Source organism: Castor canadensis, chromosome 1, assembly GCF_047511655.1.
Source record: "Castor canadensis chromosome 1, mCasCan1.hap1v2, whole genome shotgun sequence".
Taxonomy (NCBI): domain Eukaryota; kingdom Metazoa; phylum Chordata; class Mammalia; order Rodentia; family Castoridae; genus Castor; species Castor canadensis.
Window position 1 is genome coordinate 198522486 of NC_133386.1, and position 26539 is coordinate 198549024.

General features: G+C 55.2%; 1 protein-coding gene across 5 annotated transcripts in view; it reads left to right on the top strand.

Moving 5' to 3' along the window:
• Positions 1-26539, top strand: part of Dagla (diacylglycerol lipase alpha) — a 59900-nt gene that overhangs the window by 23384 nt on the left and 9977 nt on the right. For 3 of the 5 annotated variants that reach the window (XM_074046945.1, XM_074046969.1, XM_074046964.1), the window contains exons 2-11: positions 11648-11785; positions 12188-12399; positions 13729-13830; positions 14247-14385; positions 17482-17569; positions 19527-19661; positions 20241-20318; positions 22087-22211; positions 25715-25868; positions 26361-26444. In XM_074046945.1, coding sequence (XP_073903046.1) covers positions 11691-11785; positions 12188-12399; positions 13729-13830; positions 14247-14385; positions 17482-17569; positions 19527-19661; positions 20241-20318; positions 22087-22211; positions 25715-25868; positions 26361-26444 — 1212 coding nt within the window. In that variant the 5' untranslated portion in view covers positions 11648-11690. Of the gene's footprint in view, positions 1-10157; positions 10554-11647; positions 11786-12187; positions 12400-13409; positions 13530-13728; positions 13831-14246; positions 14386-17481; positions 17570-19526; positions 19662-20240; positions 20319-22086; positions 22212-25714; positions 25869-26360; positions 26445-26539 lie in introns of those variants that run through there. The other 2 variants (XM_074046955.1, XM_074046972.1) reach the window with 2 other exon arrangements.

The window sequence follows — 26539 nt, forward strand, 5'->3', positions numbered from 1 at the left end:
GAGGCTTGGGCCTGTCTGGGCTCTTGAAAGAGGGAAGGTATCACTCAGAAGTTGCCACATAGAAGATTGAAATTGCAGAGGGCTGTCTGAACCACCACTAAGCATTCTGATGGCCCCTGGCAAAGTAGAGTATGTCCCAAGGAGGCTCTCAAGGTGGTGACAAGTTTGGAAACCAGAGCACAACTAAGCATGAAACAGATTCAAACTAAGAATCCCAGAGGACCATGGGAGTGAGAATGTGGTGTGGAGGGCTCAGAGTGCAGTGGCTTTGGAGCTTTCACTCCCTGAGCAGGGCTCCAGAGAGAGACCGAGGCTGGGGACTGTGATGGATGACACAGACAGCAGTCTGAGGCAGCTGGTGGCCTTGGGTGCCATGATTCTTCTGGGCCTCTAGGGCCAGGGCCTGGTGATTTTAGTGATTTTAGCGCCTTGCCCATGAAGAGGGTGGGAATACCAGTCGCAGGTAACTCGGTTTGTGAGCCCAGCATGTCCCTCAGGGTTGGGGTTTTCCCCTTCCTGGCCGAGGTCCTGCTCCTGTTGAGGGCTGACTGTCCAGCTGCAAGGACTGTCAGACAGGCTGTGTCTGAAACAGGCAGGGAGGGGCCCCAGGAGGCCTCTGAGTCCATGATTCTAGGTCACCTCCTGCAACATCCAGAGACAAGAGTGGTATTTATAGCTGCCAGCGGCCACCAAGGGTAGAGAAGGCAGCAGGGCTATGTGATGCAGGCTGACCCCCTCACCACCGTCCCCCATTCCTGAGCCTTTCTGGTATGTGAAGGGAAGGACTGTGCCTGCTGAGGAAGCAGGCATCGTCACATTGCCACCCTGGGCCCCAGAGGAAACAAGGTGCCATTTTCAGCCTGGCAGGAGGCTTGGCCTCCACTATTCTCTCCAGGACCTTATCTGGCTTGCTGGCCCCAGGTGGGCATCCTGTTAGCACGCGGTGCCTTCCCTGCCAGTCTTTTGCACATGTTGCTGCCAGCTCCATCCTTGAAAGGTTAGTCCCCTGGAGTTAGCGCAGCTCTGCTGACCTCCCTTGAGCCGACAGGGTCAGCTCAGTGACTATCTCTTCCTGCTATGCGTGGTGGAGGGGACAAGGGCACTAGCCCCAGGCTGACTGGAACAAATCTGCTAAATGCCTGCCACTGCCCTGCTGCAGCCTTGCTAAGGGGCAGCAGAGTGCTACTCAGGTTGGAGGGGTGGTCCCAGCTCTACCTCCTGTTGTGCCTTACCAAAGCGAAAGTATGACCAGACCAGGGTGCCCAACTCCTGAGGGCACGTCCTCCAGGAAGGAATGTGAGGCCAGCCCTGAGTAAGAGGTCTAGCAGGCTGGGTCCCTGCTTTCACCCAGCCTTTACCTACCCAGAATAAAGGGGGCCAAGGGTCCTGTCAGGAATGGGCAGGGAGAAGGCTGCAGGTGCCCCATGGGACTGCCCCCATCTTGGAGGCCAGCACCCTCCTTCTCAACTCCCTCATTTTCTCAACCTATAGTTTGCTAGAACATCGGGGCCCATCCTCGAGGCCAGGGGAGAAGCAGGTGCAGGCCAAAGTTTTTTCTTTGGGAGCCTGAGATGTAACAGAGAAGGTGAAACAGATGCACCAGAAACTGCAGAAAGTGGGCCAGGGGCTGACCTGATCTGTCACAGGCTGACCAGCCAGGGCTAGGGCTTGGGAGCAACTGGGGATAGGCACTTGGAGCAGGCCTCATTTGGAGGAACACCTGAAGCAAGGGGAGCAGGAGAGGGGGAAATTCCTGGCTAAGTGCACTCAGTAGGAACATGTACATGGTAGCAGTGCCAGATGCTAAGCTGGCAGAGATGAGTTGGACATAGTGGAGGGTGTTGAAGCACCCCTTGTATGGTAGAGCCTGCTGTCAATACTCCAAAGCTTTTTGTGTCGGGTGGTACTGAGGTTTGAACTGAGGGTCTTGTGCTTTCAGAGAGGCCCTGCCACCATCATAATCTCCTGGGAAGTGGCTAGCCCTGGTCTTGCACTTTGAAGTTGGGGCCCTGTGGACAGCTGAGAAAATAGGGGAACTAGGACCAAGCATCAGGTTGAATCCTGCCCTCTCCCCAGAAGGAAGAAGGGCTTTGCATGCCTTGCCCTTTGTTAGAGGCCTGTGTAATTTGTGCTTGGGTTCAGGTTTATCCTGCTGACCAGTGGGAAGGAATGGGCCATCTGAGGACAGCAGAGTGAGGAGTGGCTCAAGATCAGTGTTTTTTTCCCTGTGGCCCTTTTTGCCCTCCTGGCTCGGGCAAGGCGAGGAGAGATGTGCAGTGGTCCCAGGAGCCCAGGCATCTGTGCAAAGCCCCAAGGTCCTCTCTAAAAGTCAAAGCCAGAATGTACCTGCAGGCTCATCCTGACCATTGCTTTCAGACATTTTAAAGCCCTGGGGCTGTTTAGTTCAAACACAGTGTGAGGGGAGCTAAAAACTGCTCTGAATCACATGGCCTGCAAGCCCAGGAGGCCTGTCTGCCATAACCACTTTCCTTCACTGGGGTCCCCCTACTGTGCACAGAAGGAAATAGAACTACAGAGGGGAGAGGACTGGCCACAGCCTGTGTGCCATTTGTGATAGCAGATGCCACCTCCACCTCTATGCTCCATGTTTGCAGGGTGTACTGGCCCTTCCTTTTACACACCAGAGCTCTGCAGACCTCCCCCCTGGGAAAGAGCTCATGTTTCACAGTCACTCGATCCCTGCTTGCTTTTGAGATGCCCAGAGAGTGGTTGAACGGAAACCCAATAGCTCAAGTGGCCAGCCTGTGCCCTAGATGGCTGTGCCACCCAAGAAGTGGCTGCTGTGAACACCAGAGGCCCATACAGCCTCTTGAGTCTGGTGTGACTTCCCCTGCCTTTGAGCAGCATGCACTCCAGCAGGCCAGACCCAAAGGCTGGCCCACAGCCCAAGGAGGTGCAGTGGGACCCAGCTCGGTATGCTGAGTGCTGGGGGAGGGGGATACAGGGTGGGGAAGAGTGCATGGACAGAGGGGAGGAGTTGTGCTAGGTGTGCCCACTTAGCACCTCATTAATGGCCTCATTAGGAGGGGCTCTAATGAAGTGGAAGGTGCTAGCTAATTCCTCTTGGAGGTGTCACTAGCAGCTGGGACTGACAATCTCCTCTGGAGAAAGCCGAGCATCCTCCAGATGCAGCTGGGAGCTATGAACTGCCTGGCAGGGGGACCATCTGAGGAACAGAGAGCTTCTAGCAAAGTGGCTCCCAGCAGACCGAAAGGCAGGGGCAGAGCAGGGGGCTTCAGGGGCATCCTGAGTTTGGGCTGGGAGGGGGTCTGCATTGTTATACCGTGAAACTCTGACACAGACAAGGTATCCCTGCAGGAACCCAGGCTTTGGAGTGTTCCAGAGCCTTGTGGCCCTGGGCAGGAGCTCTGTGGTCTGAGCTGTCCTATCTCACTGGCTTATGGATTCAAGGAGTCAGTGCCCTCGGAAGTGTTCCTTGAAGATGCCACCACCCCTACCTGAGAAGGCAGGTCAGGCAAGGCTGAGCGCAGGTGTGTGCGAGCGGTCCACAGAGCCACTGGGAATGGGAGCAGCCCTTCTGTTGGGAGGGCTGACTTGGAGAAGAGGTAGTGCCCCAGCCACACCACAGGATCAGGGGCTTGGTGCAGTGAGGCAAAGGTTCTATGTGTTTTGGGGAGAGCTGATGGCTAACTGAGCATGGGAGCTGCCTGAGAGCCCGGCACTCTCTGTGCAGGGCCTCATTTGCTCCTCATGGCTCCCCATAAAGTGAGTGCCTTCCTCATCCCATTTCTCACAAGAGGAAACTGAGGCTCAGAGAAGTGCAAGTCATAGACAGATATAAGTGACCTGCCCTGGGACTGCCCCACTGCTGGGCAGGCATGAGCCACCACCCTCAAACTCTATACGCTGGAAAGAGATAGCGAGTTTGGGGAGAGTCAGCAAAGATGAGCTGGAGAGTGAGGGGTGTGAGGAGACCACGGGGGCGACGCAGGAAGGGCTCAGGCCAGATGTGAGCCTGCCTGTGCCCTTCCCCTGGGATGGGCAGGAGGGAGCAGCCCAGCCACACCCATTGGGAGGAGGAAGGCTGCCTGGGCTGTGCATACAGGCTGCTGCACTGCCCACCTCAGCCAGCATAACCTGCCTGTCTGGGCCTCTCCAGGCCACCTTTGTCCAGGGCACTGGAATGAGCATGGGACAAGGTCCTGTGCCTAGTTTCAGGAAAAATAGATGGTCTTCAAGAAAGAATTCAGAAACAAAACCAGGCCTTGCCAGTACTTGGGGAGCCTTCTAGACTGGGAAACCAGTTAGCCTAGGAGTTAATGAGCCCTGGCATAACTGACCCCTCTCCTCAGAGGCTGGGGGAGGCCAGGGGTGGGAGGAGAGTCCAGCCTGGTTGCCAGGGGAGGGTCCAGCCATTCTCCTGGGTCCTCCCTCCTCATTCCCTAGCAGCCGGCCCAGCTGCCCTCCCAGAACAACCAGCAGGAAACGAAAGGCCCCAATTGATTCCTGGGGAGTTGGCTGGTGTCAGTGGCAGGGCCAGTGGCAGATGGCAAATTCTGCTCATTGTAGAGGAGTGGAAAATAATTAGCGTGAGAACAAGAAGCTGGAGACTGGTGATAAATGGAGCCTGGTGAGGGCTCATCGGGAGGGGCCAAGCTCAAGCTCTAGAGCCTCATGCCCGGCTCTCCTGCTCCCTAAGTGACTTTTTGCAAGTCACTTAACCTCCCTGGGCTTTAGTTTCCTTATCCAAAAAATGGGGACTAGAATAGCACTTTAGGCTGGCCGTGGCAGCTCATGCCTATAATCCTAGTTATTGGGAGGATTGAGGTTCAAGCCCAGCCCTGGCAGGAAGTTACCAAGATTCCATCTCAACCAGCAAGCTAGGAGTGATGGCTATCCCAGCCGTGGGGATGGCACAGGCAGGAGGATCTCAGAGCTTGAGACCGTCTGAAGAATAACTAAAGCAGAAAAGAGCTGGGGCATGACTCAAATGGTAGAGTGTCTGCCTCGCAAACTTAAGGCCCTGAGTTCAAGCTGCAGTACCACTAAAAAAAAAAAAAAATCACTTCACAGGGATGTTAAAATTATCAAAGGAGGAAATTCTTGTGAACTGCTTGCTACCTTATCTAGCATGCAGTAAATAAAATGGAGTTTTATTAAATATGTGACCTAATAATTGCTGTAACTTTCTGGTGGCATAGGTATCACCTAAGCAGTGGGGCTGCTTCCATTCCTTTGTCTTCTTCCTAGAACTCTGTATATGGCCCTCAGGTGGCTCTTTTAGGGCGGGGTCTCCGTCTGCAAGTCAGTTGATGCTGCAGAGATCTGGCTTCAGTGCCTAACTCTGCCACTTGCTCACTAGGCTATTAACTTCTCCAAGCCTCAGTTTTCCCATCTTTGACATACAAACAGCCAGATCCACCAGCAGGGTTTTGGTGAGGACCTCTAAGTGGTGAGGGATAGAGGAAGTGCAGCCTTCAAGATCATCCCAGTGGGGGCAGGGGGAAGTGTCTGTTAGTCTCTGATCCTGGGTGGCAGACAGGAGGGGAACAGAGGGCAGCGGCTCCCACGCTTGCCCCAGGGCTGGGCATGTGAGGACCTTTTCATACTGAAACCCTACCCTGGCCCTGGGTAGGCTTGGCTCTGCCTTCTGCTCTTGCACAGCTGATGTGTGAAAAAGCAACAGCTTTCAGGTCCCTAGCTTGGGTTGCACGCACCCGGGCACAGTCTGGTAGCACACGTGGACCCCGGCCCACGCGGCTTTCTCTGTTGCCTCCTCCGCTGCCTTCTCCTTGTCTGTGCTCTCAGAGGCCAGCCCCTTGGCCATCTTGGTGGGCTGCAGACCTAGGAAGGGGAAGGGGAAAGCAACACAGCCCAGCGAGACCTAGGAGCCTGTGGGTCCTGGTGTGTGTGTGTGTGCCTGGGAATAAGGAGTCAGGCTGACAGGCAGAAACTCCAGGAGGCTGCTTGAAATTCCAGCCCTGCTACCTCCTCACTGTGGGGACCGAGGGCAATCATTCACCTGCAAAGTGGGGTAATAGCCTGTCGAACCTGGAGTGTGGTGACATGGAGCGTTTCTAGTTGCGCTTTCTCTTGGTTCCCCCCCGCCCATTCTAGTAGCACTCCTAGGCACAGTTTTCCTCATTTGTAGACTGGGGCTGATACTTGTCCCGTGCAGTGGTATGATTGTGTCTGGAGCCAGACAAAGACCAGAGAGCTCTTTCTGGGCCCTGAGGCCCCGCCACCCACTTGGTAGGGAGGTTAGAGGCCAGCTTCTGAGTTCAGAAATTGGCAGTTAGCTGAATCCTATGCCTTAGCAGGTTAAGACTTAGGCTCTGAAACTGGGCTGTGTGACTTTGGACAAGTCCCTCACCTCTTCCGTAAAATAGACATTTCAGGCAGCTCAAATGTTGGAAGAAACAACCCAATCCTAGCTTCCCAACACCTCCTAATTCCCATTCCCCGGGGCTGGCCCTGATGTCACCTACACAGATTCATTGGCCCCCTTCCCCTGTCTGCCTTTTTGTGTAATCCTTGTTAGTCAGAGCAGAGAGGTTGGCCGGGGTCCTTGGTTCAGTGCTGGAAGTGGAAGAGCTGTGGTTTACCCAGCCTGTGCAGACTCCAGCCAGTCATCAGTGACCATTGGACATGAACATGGTTGACCTCTTCTCACAGATCTATCTCCCTTTCAATGGATTTTGCTGGCTTCTGTGAGGGTTATGCAACTTTAAGAGCAGCAGGGTCTTGGCTCAGTATGATCACCAGGGAAGAAGGGAGTGGGCTGGCTCAGGGACTCTGAGTGCTGTCTGGGTAGCACCTGGAATGAACAATGTGGAAAGTGTCCTTTCTGAACCTCGGTTTTCTCACCTGTAGAAGGGGTCCTTGGGACTATTCTTAGGCCCTCCTAATTTTGACATCCCTGTGCTGTCTGTGGGCTCTGCATGGCAGAAGAGTGACCAGTGCCTCCTGCCTGCTCCGCTTCCTGCTTCTTGGGAGGTATCAGGGCAAAGTCTCAGTGCCTCAGTTCCCTCATTCTTAGATAGTTAATGAAGAAAGAAGCAGCATTTGCTGAGCACTTCCTACATGACAGGTGCTGTTTCATGCGTGGGACTTTAGTCTTTGTGACAACTCTGAGGTGGATACTCTGCTCAACCCCCTTTTAGAAGTGAGGAAACTGAGGCACAGAGAGGTTAAGTAATATTCCCAAGGTCACACAAACTGTGAATGGCAGAGCCTGGGCTCAGATGCAGTCTGTTTTTAGAGTGTGTACCTTCCCTGTGGCATGAGAGTGACATTGTTACCCTGCATAACACTTTGAAGACTGAAGTAAATTAGCCCAGGATGCGGGACATGGGAGGGGCTCAGCTAATGTCAGGTGGATCCTTGTGGCCTGAACCTGGTTGTCATCCCCTCTTTCAGGTTGAACCTCCAGCCCATCCCTGAGGTTGGGTACCTCAGGTCACCTGAGGCCACCTCTGGCCAAGTGGGAGATCTCATGGGCTGAAGGTGGCCCTGGTCAGGGCCCCCCAAGCACATCATTCTGTGCCTTATGGGCACTCAGGTGTCTGACCCCACTGCAGGCAGGCAAGGTGACCTCTATGGTGAGCTCTTCATGGCTCATCAGAGGCAGACCCACTGTGCTACCCTCATCCCATCCCAGCTCTCTACCCTGCTGCTGAGAGGCTCTTCCCTGAGCTACTTCAGGGCTGGGCCTCTGGAGACCTCAGGACAAGGGTCAAGGCCCAGCCTGGGGCATTGCCTTTCATGATAGCAACCCATCCATGGCCAGTGATTCCCAGTCAGGCTTATGTTTGCTCACTGCAGCCAGTCACGGCACTAGCAGTGTCTTCCCAGACCCAGATACGCATTGCATCGCAAGAAGACTTCAGGAGCCTCTAGTTGCCTTGTTAATACAGTGGCCACTGCACAGTGCAGTGATCCTAAGTGCTGTGCTCAGATCTGTGCAGAGCCCCTTAGGGACATCATCCCCATCAGCTCTCCATGCAGTCTCATGAGAGGTGGTATCCCATTTTACAGATGAGGAAACTGCAGCCTAGAGCAGATCATGTGTGTGGGGTCCCCCTGAGCTGTGAAGTAGGCACTGGCAGGCAGGCAGGGAGGGGCTTGCCCCAGAAGGGAAGGGGAGAGCTAAGAGGAGCTAAGAGGGAGAAGGAAACTTTGTCACCCTTAAGACATGGTAGAGGCTGCTGCTGAGTAGCCTGGGTCACTGCTCTTTAGTGGTACAGAGGTAGTTTGGGGTGAGGCTGCAGGGCACCAAGGGATGTGAAGGCCCTGACCCCTAAGACTCTCAGGTGAACCCAGGCCAAAGAGGACAGCAAGCCTGGGGGGAGTGTGGATAAGGGAGAGCGAAGCTGTGTGACGAGGGGCTGAAGAGCTTCCCTGTCACCCATGGCAGGCTGTGTGCATTCTGAATATTTTCCTCCTGGACAGGTAAGGGTAAGGGAAAACCAGATTCAGAGAGGGTAAACATATTTAAAAAAAAGTTTGCAGTTTTAGAAAGTCGAACTCCCAGAATGGGTAAGACAACCCAGGGGTCTGAATCATCAGCAGAGGAACTGAGCCAAGTGAGCAGGAAAGAAAGAGGCCCTTTAGGGCCAAGTAAGTCACTACATCCACATGAGGAATGTTCCTGGTACCCCATTTATACCTTCCTGGGTAGGAGGTCAGCCTGAGACATGGGGAGCCCCCAGCAGTGCTCCTGAGACTCCTGCCGGAGAGGTTATGGCCTGCCCTGGAAGCCCAGGGGTCTGGGATAGAAGGGTCAGGGTCCCTACTCCATCCTACTGCACATAGGTTGTTGAGGCCACTCTGAGGTGCTCAGCCCCAGGCCAGGAAGTAGCCTCTGTCCTCCCCCTACTGAGACATTTCCTCCCGATGAAATCACAGCCCCAGCTGGGGAACAGGCCCCCATTGTGATGGGCTGGGGTCTCCAGAGAAAGGGGCCTTTCAGGCCCTTAAAAACAGCAGCTCTGAGATTTATGAATCTGCACAGAGCACTATGCAGCACAGACCCTGCCACCCCCATCCCAGACCATGACCTGTTAGTGACCAGCTAGAGGGCAGCTGACCTACCAGGGGCTCACACACATCCCTCCGTCATCCCCCTCCCCCTGCCATCTTAGCCAGGGCTCTGTGGACCTTCTCTCCTATGATCCTAACCATCACCAGAAGTTTAGGAAGTGGCAGAATAGGTATTTCACCGATGAGGAAACCAAGGACAACTAGTTAAGGCACACAGTGAGGGGTGGTGGAGTCCTGGTTCCAAGTCAGGCAGCCTGACTCTTGAGCCTGGGCTCCCTCCCCTGTTCCTAGGAGGTCAGTGTAGGTGGTATGTGTGTGGGGGGAGGAGGGACAGACAGGGAGTAGTCTCATGCCAGTGAGATACCTGTGGGATCACCCTGCAGGAACTCTGCTACCTGACCTAGGTGGGACCCCACTCTGACCATAGCAGTTAGCTACAGGCTGGTCATCTCCTGAGTAGGGCAGAGGCAGCTCCTAGCCATATCACTCCAGTATCTTCATTCTGGCTCACTTTCTTCACCTAGAGTTGGGATAGTGCGACAGGGCAGAGCAGAGGCTCAGAGTGCAAGTTCCCGGGCTGGGTGTCTGTAAGCTAAAAGAGCACAGAAACCCTTCTAGACTTCTTGAGGGGAAGGGGGTGGTGGTAAGAGGAGGGCCCCCAATGTGTCTCAGTGTGCCATCCTGAGGGTCTGCTTAAGAACGAGATGTCCTGGGCTGCTGGCAGGGACAGGATAGGTGGCAGTCTGGGTAGCCAGGACCCTCCCCATTACCCACTACAGGCAGGCACCCCAGAATCCCCTTCTCCTCGGCAGTCTGATTGGAGCAAAGTGCAGAGCTCAGCTGGCTCACTGTCTCTGGATGTGTTCCACTTCTGTGAGGGGGGCTCCCAGCAGCCCCCTAAGCCAACCCTGCGCTCCTCCAGCTTACCCTCTGTGAGCCACCTGCAGGTGGGGAGGGGGTGGGAACACCAGCTGTTGGCAGCTCTGTCCTGCCCCAACCTTACTGCCACCCACGTGCCCCAGCCCACCCCACCCCATTCCATTCTCTCAAACTGTGCCACTTTGTCACAGACACTGTTGAAGCCCTAGCCCCCTGCAGACCACAGACCCCCACCCCTGGCCACCCCAGCACCGCAGCTCTCTCGCTCTCCATCCTCCCCGCTTCCCAGAATCACGCTCCGACTCCTCCTTGAGAGTGGGATGATGTCACTTCCTGAGGGGGGAGGAGTAGGCACGACCCCAGCAGGCGAGCCCGCCAGCCCGCCCACCAGGCCGCCAGCTCCCTGGAGCAGCCCAGGAGCGGCTGGATGAAGTGGCTGTACCTGGGAGAGGCCGATGGGCCGGGCTGGACATGCGGGTCAGCCACCCAGCCCTACACTCCCTCTGCCACCCTGAGGGTTGTGCTCACTGGCTAGGGAAGGCTTGGCTGCATCCTTCCCAAGTGATGCCGGTTTTCGCGGATACACATTTTCCCCAGAGCCATCACCCGGGAGAGGAGGACCTGCCGCCTGCCCCTGGACTGGGTGCCATGTAAGCCTCTGACGGCCTGGGGGGGCAGCTGCCCACCAGGAAGGTGCCCAGACCCCACAGCAGGGGTCCTGCACAGTGCAGTGCCTTGCTACCCTGGAGCTCCTCTTGAACCAACCTCCTGCCATGCTGCTACCCATCTTCTGGGGGCTCTAAAGGGGTCCATGGGCCCCTCTTGAGCTTACTTGTGGCTAGTTTGTATCCAACTACTTCTGAGAGTTGAGCATGTGTCAGTGGAGGCTGGACTCAGGGTGGATATGGAGGTGTGTTATTACTCTGGGAGAGAGGGGCAGATGTCCCAAGACATACTGTCTGACCTCTGTCTCCACCTCGTCCTTCCCTACTCAGAGGTGTGGCTATGGCTGTGAGTTCTGTCTGATGGATACAAAACCAAGTCAGAGAGCAGCTCGAAGGGCTCTGGCAGATCAAGGAACCAAAGAGCTCATTCAGCAAAGACCTACTGAGCACCTACTGTGTGCTGGGCACTCTGAGAATTCCTCGCCCTTGTGTTTATCATCCCCAGCCATGGCTGTCACACACCGTTACCCACTGTCCCCCAGACCTTCAGCTTTCCTCCTGCCCTGCTGGGCTCTGTGTTGTGCTGAGGGGTACTTGTTCTGGGCCTCGGGAGCCCTATGCTAAGGACTGTGCATTGGACAGGGTCTCCTTGTGGAAAGGCAATAGGGAGCCTGTGGGCTGAGGGTCTTATTGATTCTATGTAGCAGGAAAAAGGGGTGAGGCCTGGTCTTTAGTGGAGCTGAGCAGTTGCTGTTGGAATAACCCTAAGCAGTACCAGTAGGGTGAGGGTATGGGGCAGGAGTGACCTAGGGGTCAGGCTGGAGCCTATGCCCTGGTGCTGAGGCCCTTGGTGTTGGCTTTGGGTGTTGACAGGCCCAGAGGCAGCTCCTGCCTGGAGATAGGCAGCATTTCCAATGCCTGGAGGTCCCTGGGCTATGGGAGAGAACTTGTGGGTGGTACTCAGGGTGCCTGTGCTGCTGTGCCACACCTGGGACTGGCCCAGCAGCTTTGGAGTGTGGTGGCCCTGGGTGCTACAGCCTCCTCCCCAGGCAGCTCCACAATTTTCTGCTTGCTTTCAGGAGGTGAGCGCCAGGCCTGCTGAGCCTCCCAGAGCTGCCAGCCATGCCCGGGATCGTGGTGTTCCGGCGGCGCTGGTCTGTAGGCAGTGATGACCTCGTCCTGCCGGCCATCTTCCTCTTCCTTCTGCACACCACCTGGTGAGTTTTGTCTGGGGCAACAGGCCTGGGTTTAGGGAGAAAGGTCTGAAAGGAAGCGCTCTGGCCATTCATTCCTCCCTGCCTGGGCCCAGTCCTGACCATGTCCTGCTCCCAGGAGGAGGTTCCTAAAACTTGGAGTCCCTCAGGGCAATACCCACATAGAGCCAAGGCCCCTCCTAGCCACTGCTGCTCCTGATCCCAGCATTGGGTACAGTCACCATTGCTGTCTTCCCATGCTGACAGTGGGGTTCCCTGCTCTCGTGTCCCTGTCCCCCAGAGGCAGTCTTGTGGGGTAGATGCCTACTGCCTTCTTGTTCTGCTGAGCCAGGTTGGGCATGGCCTGCCTGACGGGCAGTACAAAGTCCATAGGCTTCTGACCTTGCTCACCTGGGCCCTCTGCAGGTTTGTGATCCTGTCTGTGGTGCTCTTCGGGCTGGTCTACAACCCACACGAGGCCTGCTCCCTGAACCTGGTGGACCACGGCCGCGGCTACCTGGGCATCCTGCTAAGCTGCATGATCGCCGAGATGGCCATCATCTGGCTGAGTATGCGTGGGGGCATCCTCTACACAGAGCCCCGCGACTCCATGCAGTACGTGCTCTACGTGCGCCTGGGTAAGGGCCGCCCATTTTGTGCTGGGGGCTGCTCCAGACCACCCCTTCCTGCGTCCTTCTCTTGTGCTCATTTGTTACTTCAGCTGAGATTCCTAGGCACATACTATGAGCTAGACTCTGAGCTACACGGTGTGCAGCAGTGGACTGAGATGTTCTGGGGCTTTCATTCTAGATCTGGGACAGGCTGTGATCTGAGGGCCAATAAAGTTTTATTGGAGCACATTCATTCATGCATGTATCCCCTCGGCGGCTTCAGTGGCCGTGTAGCAGAGATGAGCACAGTCACCCCAAGGTCTAAAACATTTGCTCTCTGGCCCTTTACAGACGGACATTGCCAACTCCTATTCTAAACCATGAGCACCTCTGCAAAGCCCATTTGCTTTGTGATCCCTCTCAGGCAGCTCCACCCCTCCCTGGAAAGCCCTTTGGGCTAAGCCATCTCCCCAGAGGACCAGCCTGCATTCTCTTCCCTGCCTGGGGCCCAGCCACTTCTCCTGGGCATCCCTAGTGAACAGAGCTCTTATTCTTCTGTGTGTAAACTCATAGGAAGGAGTGTTATTGGCCTCATTTTGTAGGTGAGGCTACTGGTGCCCAGGAAACTAATTATCTCTCTCAAGGTCACACAACTAGTTGTTATGGAAGTGTCAGAGCTGGGATTTGAACCGATGCTCTCTGCCTCCAGAGTCTGGGCTCTTAGCTGCCACACTGTGCTGCCCCCTGCCAGGCTGCCATATCTCCTCTCTACCCTGAATCCAGGCCCTGGGATCAGTGTGCTGACGGACTGAATGCACAGGCCAGACTGGGGTGCAGACATGAGCTGCCTGGTTGCTGGCCCTCCTCCCTCACCCCTCTCCCCAAGTTCCAGAGGCCTTTTGCTGGGAAGCATCAGTTTTCATGAAATGAATACTCATCTAATCCACATGTTCCTATGACATAGATGTCGTTCCCATTTTATACATGAGGAAGCAGAGGTTAGAGAGATTAAGTAACTAAGACATGTCTGATTCCAGAGTTCCTGCACATGATTCTGAAATCCTGAAAAAACAGGGAAGTGCCTCTTCCTCATCCACCTTTCCAGTCACCTTCTCAGGGAGGCATTGGGGACCTGAGGGGACAATGCAAGGGACCAGGTGATGGCCAATAGGACAGAATGGTGGTGGGACAGCCTTGGGGTCTGTGAGGCAGAAGGCCATGGGGGGGACCCCTGCCTTCCACTCTTGCTGCTTGGCCAAAGGCTTCTGCAGTAGGAGGGGCTGGGCTGCGGTTCCTGAGGCTGCCCTAGTGGGCAGAGGGTGGTCATCCTTCAGCCAGGGACTGCTCTCCTCGCAGCCATCCTGGTGATTGAGTTCATCTATGCCATCGTGGGTATCGTCTGGCTCACACAGTACTACACTTCCTGCAATGACCTCACTGCCAAGAATGTCACCCTTGGTATGTCCTCCACCCCCACCCCTGCCCCATGCCACAGCCCCAGCTAGCCCTGGGGATGGAGGGCATGGGACCAGTGTTGAGAGAAAGGGTCTTGGGCACCCGACAGGTAGACAGGGCTATAAAGGCTGCTCATTTCTCTCTCTGCTCTTCCATTCCCCTGGGGACCTGGTCTTTGGGGGCCACATTTAAGGTTCCTCAGCAAATTGTTGGAAGCCCACAGAGCAGCCTGCTCTGTGCCAAGGTGTGCCTTGGGGGTCATGGCTCAGCAAAGCTGAGGCTAGCGGCTTCTGAGCCTTGCTCTTGGATCCCAGAAGCAGTTGGGGGCAAGGAGGTGCCAATGTCCCTTTCTTCAGAGCTGTTGGTCAGGGAGGTGTCCCCAACACCTCCATCTCTTGCCTCACACTCTGTCTCCAAAGGGATGGTTGTGTGCAACTGGGTGGTCATCCTCAGCGTCTGCATCACCGTCCTCTGTGTCTTCGACCCCACGGGCCGCACCTTTGTCAAGCTGAGAGCCACTAAGAGGAGACAGCGCAACCTGAGGACCTACAACTTGCGGTCAGTTGGCCAGCTGGGTGGGTGGACAGTCCCCTATTAGGCAACTCATCTCAACCTCTGTGAGCTGTGGGCATTAGTGAAAGTTAAGCTTAACCTCTCCCTGCCTCCGTTTCCTTGTCCTTACAGTGAGAGTAACAGTTCCTGCCCCATGATGAGACTTAAATGAGATAGTAGTGCAAAGTAATTAACCATGCTCCCACCGGTAAGAACTCAGTACTGTTGCTGTCGTTGTCATCAGATGCAGCGCTAGTAACAACGGCACTAACAGCAGAAGGCGCTCATAAATCTAGCCAGACATTATATGGTGTAAGTTACAACCCTGAGGAGTGGCTGTTATTGTCTGCTCCATAATAGGGACTGAGAAACTGAGTCACAGGTCGTTTATATAAATTGCCTGAGGCTACATAGGTTGCAGTGAGGCTGGAAAGTAGCCTTCAGTCTAGAGCCCTCACTCAGCCACCAGGCTAGGCTGCCTAGATTTCAGGGGTTGGAGGAAGTTAATCAAGGAAGACTTCCCAGAGGAGGTGAGTTTCACATGGTGTTTTATTGAAGGGGAAAGCTGTGCCATGGCGGAGCAAAAGAGGCAGGGCATCCAGGCTGGGTCACGACTCCAGTTATTGAAAGAAAAGGAGCAGGGGCTTCCAGGTGTGTAATGGTAACCCTTGTTAATCAGGCTTCTCCTGCAAGGTTAGCCCCAACGCTGAGCCCTTTCCATGGGTAGACAGTTCATCCTGTCACCAACCCCAGTGTAGTTGTGAGACCTGCTTATAGGTGAGGAAACCAGGACGCTTGCCCCAGGACATGATGGTGGGGCATGGAAGTGATGTTCCATCACAGGCCAGCCCAGTGCAGCCTCCTCAGGAGTCCCCATCCGGAGCAAGCTGCCCAGGCCCTGACCAGCCAGACTTCTCCCACGCCTCTCACTGGGCAGAGGGCTCCCCTCTGGGCTCCCTTCCGATTTTCCACGTCAGCTCATCATAGCAGCCAGCACCACACCCAGGCCTAGGCTGGCCACCACTTAGCCCAAAATGTCAGACCTTGGAGTCAAGGCCTGGGAGCCCATTCTCCTTCCTAGTGTAGCTGACCACCCTACACCCCTACCCTGTACCACTCTGTTCCCACATGCCCCCACCCAACCTAATTTCTGGGCTCCTTGGGTCCTGGAGAGCACTGTCTTCCTGACTCTGGGTGATTGTCTTTGCAGTGGGAGGGGGTTGGGGTGGGGGGCGGTGGTTGCTGTCATTTTGATTAGAAAGCTATCCATGGTTTCTAGACCCTGTGGAGGTGAGTAAGAGGCTGGAGAGGGCAGCCTAGCCATAGGGCTTTGTTAAGGTCCACCACCTCCCAGACTGTGCCCCACTTGCTCTGAAACTAACAAACAGATTTTTTGTCTTTTTTCACCATTGGCAAGGACATCTGCAAGCCAGCAATTTCCCAGTGTAGGGACGCACATACCCTTGCTGGCCCACACTATTAAGTCCTTTTTGGGTTGGAAATCCAGAATATGTTTAAGTCCTAGGCCCTGTCTTTTTCCAGTGAACTCTGGTGGGGATTGGGAGGAGGGGGTTCTCTCCAGCACTACTCCCCAGAGCCTTGACCTAACCCCCCCTGCCACACACACATACACACACACACACACACACACACACACACACACACACACACACACACACACACTTTAGTGAGTTGCAAAGGCAGAGGGCTGCTGGGTCCATGAACTTTCTGTTCAGACTTGGCATGTGGTTCCCTGGCTTGGTCTGTAACTTTGCTCCTTCACTTGACCAAACCTGTCACCTTCTCACTTACATGCCTAAGATCAACTGCCCCCTGGTGTGCATAAAGGGTACTGCAGGATAGGTAGTCTGAGTGTTTCTATCTAGCCAGAGGACAGGGAAGAAATTCTCCTTCTATGTTTGAATGCCCCATTGGATTAGAAAGTGTTAATGATTGCCATGCTCTGGGAATTCAACTTGGTTGGCACACTGTTCCTTCATGAAGCCTCTGGAAGGTGGGACATTTGTTTAAGATGCAAGGCTTCCCAAGACCCTAGGGGCAGCTGATCCTAAACCCGGAGTTCTCTTGCATCCTTCCCTAACCCCCGGAAGACCCCGTTCTCTCCTTTTGGCCAACTGCCTTGTGGAGCCAGGGATAGGGAATGAGGAGCAGCCCTTGGCTGCAGAGAGGAGCCAAGCAGCTTGAGGAGAGACAGGCCTGTCACTCCTTATAGCGGTTAAGTGCCTTGAGTACATATTTGAGTGCCACCTTTGCCTTCCCCTCTGACCGCCCAGCATCAGGCTTTTAAGGGGCCAGCACATAGCACAGAAGACAGCCAGCCCCTCCTTGCTCAGTTCAGAGACTGGCATGTTTGACACTGGAGCTATCATTATGCTCAAAACATGCTGGGTGCGCAATGCTGGAGGGGTCTCTGGAAAACTGGCCCACTGCTCTGCCTTTGCATACAGGCTCCTGGTTCCCCTCACTCCCTGTCTGAGGACCCCTCAGGGCTGGTGTTGGGGGTGAGAAGACGGGGCACCCCTGAAGACAGGGGACCCACCCTACCTAGGTAACAGATGCAAGGAATTGGGAAATGCAGAGCCTTATTCAGCCTGTAGATTTCCTGTAAATTATGTACATGAATATCTGAAGTCCTTTGTGAGGAAAAGCAGGTCTGTCTGACGGTTTTGTCAGCCCCTGGAACAAGAAGACAGAGAGGCACAACACTGGCTGACACTTCCCAAGGCTCTTGGTTTGAGCCTTTGGACACCTGAGCTACAGAGAGGCCGCCACTTTGGGCTCCCAGCTCCGAAGCCCTCAAGGCATGCCTGTGGGTCAGTCTTCCAAATGTCAGGGAGCCCTAACTCCTGGTCAATAGCTTACCCTCTTAGGCCAGCAGGAGCTCCTCAGGGAGTGCCCTGGCTGGCTGACAACCAGCTCACTGACCACTCAGCTTTGGCCTGGGCCCTGTTCTCCCCCAGGCCTCCCTCCTGTGGAGCCCTTTGGTGGGGTTCTGGGAATAGGCCACACTGTTTCCATAATTTCTGGGCCCAGCTCTTCTGCTTCAGCCCTCTGACCTGTACCATCTCTCTCCCTTCACAGGCACCGATTGGAGGAGGGTCAGGCCACCAGCTGGTCACGCCGACTCAAAGTGTTCCTCTGCTGCACTCGGACCAAGGACTCCCAGTCAGTAAGTACTGGGAGGTCCCTTCCCTCAGGCCTGTGCCCTGTGATACAGGCACCTTTTGGTCCCTTGGCAAAACCAGGTGGGCAGGGCTGGCACAAGGTGCTGGGTTTTGAGTGTGAGCAGGTGACAGCCTCCTTATATGGTGATCTGGTCTTCTCTGACTAACTCCCCAGCCTTTAAAGCAGCCATCCATTTGCTTTGTAAAAGGGACAGAAAGATGTGAAGTCTTTGTGTCAACCCCCTTGGAATGTACAGTTTAGTTTAGGAGGCAAATGCTCCCAAATCAGGTAACCTGAAGACAGAAAAGTAGCACCCTGCCAGCAGCAGATGGATCTGGCAGGTCTAGTGATGCTGTCTGGTGCTTTGCATGGGAGCTGGACGGTACAGAGTTGGAGCAAGCAGAGGGCCCGACTTTTAGCACCCAATGAGCTCTGCAGAAGGAAGGCAGGGCTGGAGGCGGGTGATCCTGAAGGGAGGGAGGAAGGCAGGGACTCAGAGATCATCTAGTCCCACCCCTCGTTTTGCAGATTAGGCAGCTGAAGTACAGAGAGGTGGAGTGATTTGCTCAGCTTCCTCTGGCTAGTTAGTGGCAGAGCCAGTGAGGTCAGGAGAGCACCCCTCCCTGAAGCATAAAGCCAGGTGCCCTCCTCAGAAGCTCTTGGAAGCCTCTTGCAGCTGCTTCCCACCAGCAGCCCCAGTGAGCTGTAGAATGAGTGATCCAGTGGAAGAAAGCCCCTAGGGGGGAGCATCCTTGGGTCTGTCTGGAGGGGTCACGGCCCAGAGTGTGGACCACAGGCAGCCATGTAGAGGGCAGGACACTGGGCCTGACAGAGCCCATGGAGGGCACACCCTCCCCTCCGAGGCATATACATAGAAGTGGTGCTGTTGCCAGAGCCTGGTGTAAAGGCCACATGTCTCAGGGTAGCTCCCAAGCATGAGTCCCATTAGACACAGAGGGCCTAGGGGCCAGGTGCAGTCCACGTGCTTTTTGATCAGCTTGTACTGTGTTGCTTACAGACTTGATTTGGATGCTAGCATTTAAAAATCAAGGGTATTTATGAAAACTCCTGTGTTTCCGAATCTGGCAACTCAGGCATTTTCCGGCCAGTCAGCTGGAGCTAAGCAGTAGCTGGCACCATGTGGCCTCCTTAGGCATTTGCAAGCCTTGTGTTTTTTTTTTGTTTTTTTTGTTTTTTTGTTTTTTTTTTAATGCATGCCAGACTCTCAAGTGTAAGATCCAGTGAGACAAAACCTCATGAGTTGTCATGAGTTTGTTTCCACCTTGGCCTCTGGTGGTTAGGGAGATGGTTTAGGCCCCAGGACAGCAAGAGGCAGGGAGACTCAGAGCCCACCAGCTAGCAGGGCTTGCCTCTCTTCTTTGCCTCCTGCCCCTCATGAGGCCAAGCACCGGGAGGAAGCCAGGAAGGTCACTGGCCCAGGGGTCATACCCCTTCTTGGGCACATAATGGGGGCCACTGAGCCAGGGCCCATGGTAGCAGGGGAGCTCGAGACCCAGGAGGCTCCATGGAGCCCTTGAGGGGTTTCCAGAATCACAGCTGGTGGCAGAAGCAGCTAGACCCTTCATGTGGCTTCTCTGCTTGAGAAAAAGGCTGCAGGAGCAAAGAACCAAAGCCACTGGGCCTTGGTTCCTAGGGTCTAGGAAAAGAGAATTGGCTCCGGCTAGCACTTGGGCACATTGGACAGTTGAGCTGTGCACCTACATTGAGGGGAGAGGCCTGACAGGTGGAGGAAGGGTCAGCATTAAGCCAGATGACTCCTTCCAGGCCTGTGGGGGCCCAGGGCCTAGAACTGGACCCTCAGGGTCCCTGCTGCACAAAGCCACCTGGGGTCAGGCCTGACTGGTGCTATGGGTAAACCTTCCCTGGGGGATTCACTTTCTGGTCTCTCTTCCTCTTCTGCCACCCTGCCACCACCTCCCACCTTCCGGAACCTCTCATAGGATGCCTACTCGGAAATTGCCTACCTCTTTGCTGAATTTTTCCGGGACCTTGACATCGTGCCGTCTGACATCATTGCTGGCCTGGTGCTGCTCCGGCAGCGGCAGCGAGCCAAGCGCAACGCGGTGCTGGACGAGGTGAGCACTGCTGAGTGCCTCTAGGCAGCCTCCATGCACGCCTTCTCCCGGCCCCAGCCCCAATTCATAACCCTGCTGCTGACCCATGAGGCTGCCTGCCTTATGGGTTCTGGAGGTCTCCCCTTGCTCGCTGCCCTCCCCATCCTGGCGGAAACCTTCAGCCAGCCATTCCACACCTCCTCTTTGGGAACTTCTCTCTCTCTGAGCTATGTGCCGCTACTTCTGGGGCCACCCTCGAAGGACTTCTAATCACAGGGGCCTGATGACCAATGCCAGCCGAGTGCTCCTGTCTTCTGCTTTGCTGCTCTGTCCCACCCCTTTGTCCCTGCCAACAAACCAGTTCTGGTCTTCCTGCATCTCATACAAAATCTCTTTTTCCTGGTGTGGGCCAGGAATGTGCCCTGAGGTGTGATGCTTTGGGTTGAAAAGGAATAACTGGAAATACGGGGAAAACTTCTGATTTTGGAAACTGCTGAATGCTCTTTTGGGCCTCCCAGGTCTTCAGGAACCTCTGGGTGCTGAATACTTTTCTCAGCCCTGCAGCTGGGCCACTGACATCTTAATACGATTATTTTATAGGCAAACAATGATATCTTGGCCTTCCTGTCTGGGATGCCAGTTACCAGAAACACCAAGTACCTTGACCTCAAGAACTCGGTGAGTCAGAAGTCACTCCCATCCCCTGCCCTAGTCCCTCTCTCTACCACGATGACCTAAGCAGGCACCTTCCCGTTGCCCACACAGTATATACGGCCATTGTACTGCTGACCAGGCTCTGCTCAGCCTGTCAGGGAACCTCCTCTCTGATTATGTCCCCGTGAACCCCACCATCATGTTGCTTGTACAAGTGGAACCCCAAATCCCTTAGCCAAACTTCGAAATGTTTGGCCCTGGCTATAAAGTGCTTCACAAGGGTGAGTTGTGACATTGCTACCACTGCACTGTAAGGGCAGTGGGGCATGGCATTGTGGTTTCTAGGCCTTTTCAGTAATAGAAGCTTCTCCCAAGTGCCTCCCACACTCTCCCAAGTGTGACTTGGGGAAAGATGGTATCTGTCCTGTGGTGCTGAGCCCAGGCCAGGGCAGTGCAACCCAGGCTGAAACCACAGCTGGTGACAGGGAGAATGACCCTGCCTGAGGCACAAAAGTGATTTAAGTACACCCTTATTCTGTTGCCTGTTCCTGTGACCTTGAGCAAGTCTGTCATCCTTCTGAGCTTGTCCCCTGAAGCAAGGCTTCCACCTAGAGCTATAGCGGGAGAAAGTAGGTGCCCCAGCATGGTGCTGCAAAACAGTGCTAGTCAGAACATGACTGGAGCTGGAGAGGCTTTAGCTCTTGAGGATCTCTGTCCTTTAGGAAAGACCCAGGCCCCTGTCTGTCCCACTCCCCAAAGCAGGCGTAGCAGGTGCCCTAGCCAGACATCTCTGCTTGCTAGGAACTGGCCTGGATGGCTCTTTCCTCCCCCAGTGGGAGAGACAGGGCAGGCAGAGGGCCAGGTCCATACCTGCCACAGGGCTGCCAGTGCCCATCAGCAGGAAGCTCTGACATAGGGTAATTACCTCTCTGCTGGCTGGCTGGCTCTTCCTAAAGAGCAGACAGAGCAGCGTGGATGCTCTCGCCCCTCTGGGCACTGATTAAGGCCTACCTGTTTGACTTCACAAGATGACTAATCACTGTCCTTAACTTTTATAAGGTGACTAATTCCCTCTAAGTGCCACAGTCCTCCCAGTGTCCTGGGCGCTCAGGACTGACTGCGGCTTTACTGGGACACCATTATCCCCGCCTCTCTCCAACCTGTGTTGCTGATAGCAGCCACAGTGTCAGTAGCAGCCACTGGGCCTCAGACTACTAGGCTTCAAACTGGCGCCTTTCTCCATAGTGATGCCAATCTCCCCGAGACAGCCTCTCCTCAGCCTTGGGAACCTGCTATTCATGAGCCAAGTTAGAGAAAACCCAGAGGCCACTTGTCTCATTGCTCAGAACAGCTTGCCCTGTGGCCCCCAGCCAGACACCCCCAGCTGAGGGCCCAGGGCCTCTCAGGGTGAATTCCCTGCCAGTGAAGTCCCTTCCCAGGGCCTGATTGCTGAGGTGGGATATTTACCAGTCATGCCCCTCCTTCTCTTCCTTGTTGGGAAAACAAGCCAGAAAATCGATCTAGTGTTCCAAGTGATTTTCTTTCCCCAAATGATTAATTTTGAGACTGGAGCCACAGGACAGGTCTCAGGAGGATTGGTGCCCTGGGTGCATGGAGATGATTAGTCAAATGCAGTGATCATCTGGAGGCACCTCCCTTCTCCAGGGCCGAAGGCCCCGTACCTTGGAGGCCTAACAGACCCTCCCCCTCAGGGCTTCAGCCTCAGGACAGTTGAGCAGAGGCCGCAGGCAGAAGGACTGGCAATCACTGCCCTCTGTGCCCTGTCTTCCAGCACGAGATGCTGCGTTACAAGGAGGTCTGCTACTATATGCTCTTCGCCCTGGCTGCTTATGGCTGGCCCATGTACCTGATGCGGAAGCCTGCCTGCGGCCTCTGCCAGCTGGCTCGATCCTGCTCGTGAGTACCCCACCAGCCCCTCCCAGCCATGCTGGCATCTCCCCTCCCAGCTGCCAAGTGTGCAGGGAGAGGCAGAGAGGATGAGCCAGTGCCCATAGGGTCTTCCCTGAAGCTACTGCCCTACCCTGGGGCCCAAGTACCTTCTCTTCCACACCTTTGCCAGGCCTCAGCCTTCCTCCTGCATCATTCCTCGGCAGTGAAGCTGTGGGCTTTGGAGTTACACAGCTCTGGGTTTGTATCCAGGCTGTCAGTTGCAGTCTTAAACGAGTCAGTCTCTCTCTCTCTGAGACTTAGTTTCTGTGTCTGCGAAATGGGGTGTCAACACACAATTCCTGGAATTGTTTTGGAGAGTACTAAATGAGATGTTGCAGTACCTACACTGCCCATTCCCTTCCCCTTCTGGCTCTCTCTGCCCCCTTAACCGTTCCCTCCTGCTCACATCTCTTCTCTGGCTGTCCTCCTGGGTTCTGCCTTTCTGGAAGAAAGCTCTTGGAATGGAAGCCCAATCCATGGGGGGCTCTGAAAGGGCCCCAAGAAGGCCTTTAGAAAAAGGCCCCAACCTTCTTCCTAGAGAGCTGAGAAAGACCTCAGCCCCAGATCTGACTGCTGCCTGGCTCTGCCCTCCACCCAGCCCCTGGGGACAGAGTGGGTGAATTTTGCTTTCCTAAGTGGGCCAGAGAACAGCTCCAGGAAGGACCGTGTTCTTCCATGGTGACTCTGCCTTCAGCACATGCCACGCAGAATCAGGCCAGCTCCTTGGGCTCCTGTTCCAGAAAGCTTTGCCTGTTGGGTGGGAGCTTCTGTCCTTACACCCTACTCTGGGGACCCACAGCAGCCATACCTGCTCTGCACTGCCTCTTTCCTAGGAAAACTGATGGCTCTTAGGACCTTATTCTTACCATCCCCCAGCAGTTGATGAGAGAGGAGCAGGGCAACTTGTGGCCCTCCCCATCTCAGCCAGCTGCACATGCCTGGCATTCTTCTCTGAGCTCTTGGGAGTCCTGGCTGGTGCTGAGAGCTTCTCAAGATGAGCCCTGGGCCCTGAGACCAAGCTCCGGCAAGCCCTGCTCCACTACTCATGGCAGTGTGGACATCTCTCAGAGCCTGTTTCCTCAGTTATAATAGGTTGTATCTATCCATAGGATGGTTCAGAACCAAGGAGTCACTGGCAGCAGGGGGCTTTGGGGACAAGCAGGGATGCCAGCATCTGCATCAGCCTTCTCAGTACCAAAGAGGGGGTGAGAGCAGAGTCCTCAACCCTAGCAGGGCCCAGTCGGGTCTCTTTCCTGGAATGACCAGGGCCCTGTGGGGTGGAGAAGAGGCAGACCTGAAGCTGCAGTTGAGGGAATTAATGGGGCCAGAAGGTTGGGCACCCTTCTCAGCATCCCAGTCTGTGCTTAGCAGCCCTGGCTGCCAATACTGGCTGCAGGAAGGCAGGCCTCTGCCCATCACGGTCTGGGCCTTTCATCACAGGTAAGAGTCCAAGTCAAGCCTGCCCGTGGCTTAGCTACCCCCAGAACACCCCCACAAAACACCTCACTGGGCTCCAGCCCTGCCCTGGATGTGTGATCGGTCCCCTCTCATGGGGGGAGATGCCTATGACAGACCAGGCTTGTGCTCAGGCTCCCATGGGCTCCTTGGTTAGAAGTGCACCTTGGAAGACACTGCAGGGTTGCTCCCCTCCAGGCAGCTAACCCTGCTGCCCTTGCCACTGCCCCTGGCCCTGGAAGCATGACTCAGGCAACACGCCCTGGAGGGCGGGGCATCTCCACTTAATGCAATGCCTGCTGTGCGCTGGGCCATTAGCTTCACAGCAGCCTCAGGAAGCAGCTGTCAGTACCCCATTCATACAGAGGAGGAAGCTGAGGCTTTAGTGGGGCAGTGGCCCTCCAGCTTTGTGAAATCAGGAAAGGACGTGCCAGGAAGGATTCCAACCCAAGTCCAGTCTGAGAAGAGAGGAGATAGCTGCCTGAGACCAGGAGCGGAGTTCTGATACCACTTGACTGGCAGCACAGAGGTTCCCTCCCCCAGCTCTCGGATGTACATTTGAGTGGACCCAACCCCCAGACCCAGTGGCTTCCAGGCTTTGGCTCAACTCCGGTGTTTCTCAGTGAGGCTTCTCTCTTTTAGAACGTGACAGTCTCACTGTTCTGAGAGAAGACAAACATCCCAGTCTCACTAAAATCCCGGATTTTTGATAAAGTCTCAGCCTGCAACTCAAGGCACCTGGTAGCCCTAGTCACATCAATTCCTGGCTTCTGGTGCCTGATCTGTTGGGTTCTGGCTCCCTCTGGTGGCCTGAGAGGCAGCTGCATTCCCAGTTGGGGAACCTGCTCAGTGCTGGTTCAGCCACCCTGCTAGGTTTCATGCTTGGGACATGGTTGTGACCAGCACAGAGCAGACCCTCCCCGTGGAGCTCCAGTGGAGACAGTATGCAGGCAGGGAAATGTGTGGTGTGTCAGAGGAGATGGGCATGTTGGAGGGAGAGACAGCTAGGTGACTGGGGTGGGAATGCTGAGCGGGGAAAGGACAGGGCTATTCTATTAGACCTCACTATAAGCTAAAGGAAGTAAAGGAAAAAGGGGGAGTAGCATTTCAGGCAGAGGAGCTGCAGGGGAGGCAGGGCAGACACCACAGCAGGAAGGCATCCATATGAGTTAGGAAAGGCAAGCTGAAGGGTGCGATCGTAGAGGCAGTCAGAGGAGCAGTCAGACCAGGGTCAGACTGAGCAGCACCTCGGCCCTCAGAAAGACCAGGCCTTTTATTCTGTGCAAGGAGTGCATCATTGTGGGTCTTAAGTAGAAAAGTAACATGGCTTGACTGTTCTTCAAATGGCCACTGTGCAGCTGATTGAGAACACAGTGGCAAGTATAAGTGAGGGAGGCCAGTCACTGGCCACTGGGGCACCCAGGCAAAGAGAATGAGGAAGGGACCACAGGCAGGGCCTGTTTCTGAGTCTGAAGGTAAAACCAGACTGGTGTGACAGGGAGAAGGACAGTGGGCAGGTGTAGAGGGCTTTGGGAGGAGGTGGGGCTCGTAGGGCTTGGGACCTGGCAGTCAGTGGAAGCACCTGGAGGTCACTACCACGTTTAGAGTAAATTCTGGTGTGTATTGATGGCATTTGGAGCTCAAGACTAGGTGAATTTATGAAGCAGTTGACATAGCTAGAGGGAAGAGGAGGTCCAGGCTGAACCCAGGGGCCTTAGTGCCAGGGGACAAGCCAGGGAAGAGACCCAGCCTGGGAAGAGACCAGGACTTGGGTGTCACTAGCCAAGTGCAGAGACACCCATGGTGGTACAGGTGCAGCCAAGATATCACGTGGAGTTGCTGGTTGATGTGGCACCACATCCCTGGTGGTTACCAGGGAATAGCAAGGCCAATTCTGGGGATGGGGTGGGGCTAAAAGTCCAACTGGATGGGGTCCATAGAGGACAGGGGGAGAAAACTACCCCCTGAGGGGTAGTTTCTGGCCCTGAGTCCTCTGCTGCGTCCACCACCCCCAGGTGCTGCCTGTGCCCTGCACGGCCCCGGTTCGCCCCTGGAGTCACCATCGAGGAGGACAACTGCTGTGGCTGCAATGCCATTGCCATCCGCCGTCACTTCCTGGATGAGAACATGACTGCAGTGGACATCGTCTACACCTCCTGCCATGATGCGGTGAGGGTCCGGGTAGAGCTGGTGCTTGAAGTCTGGTGCAGATAGCTAGCGGCCTTGGGCACTGAAGATATCCTCTGAACCAGCAGAACCCATGGTTTGTTTGGCAGTGGCTGGCTATAGTCTCAAGGCCATGCCCAGTGGGCAGGGCAGAGGTGGCCCCTCCTTCTCAACATCCTGGGGTAGAAAAGTGGGCACCAACCCCACAGCCAGCATTGGGGTCTCCTGGCCCCAGCCTTAGGGGAATGAGGGAAGAAGCAGGGAGGAATGGTGAACTGTCTGGACCCAGCAGGTGGGACAGCCCACCCAGGGCCCCTAGAGGGCAGGGAGCCTTTGTGCTGGGAACAGTGACTGCCAGTAACTGCAACCTTGATAGACATAGGGACCACTTGGCTGATGGAGCCAGGTATCCTGGCCAGGAAGGAGACCTGCTTCAGTCACGTTCCTCAGGTCTAGTCCTGGAGTCATTTGGGCTCATGACGTACTGCCCTCTAGGTCTACGAAACCCCCTTCTACGTGGCAGTGGACCATGACAAGAAGAAGGTGGTAATCAGTATCCGAGGAACCTTGTCCCCCAAGGTATGCCCTCCACAGCTTCCCTGTGGGCTCCTTACAGCCCTGCGTGCCTGCCTCCTACTCTGTCGTCCTCAGCTGCCTCTCACATAACTCCTCTT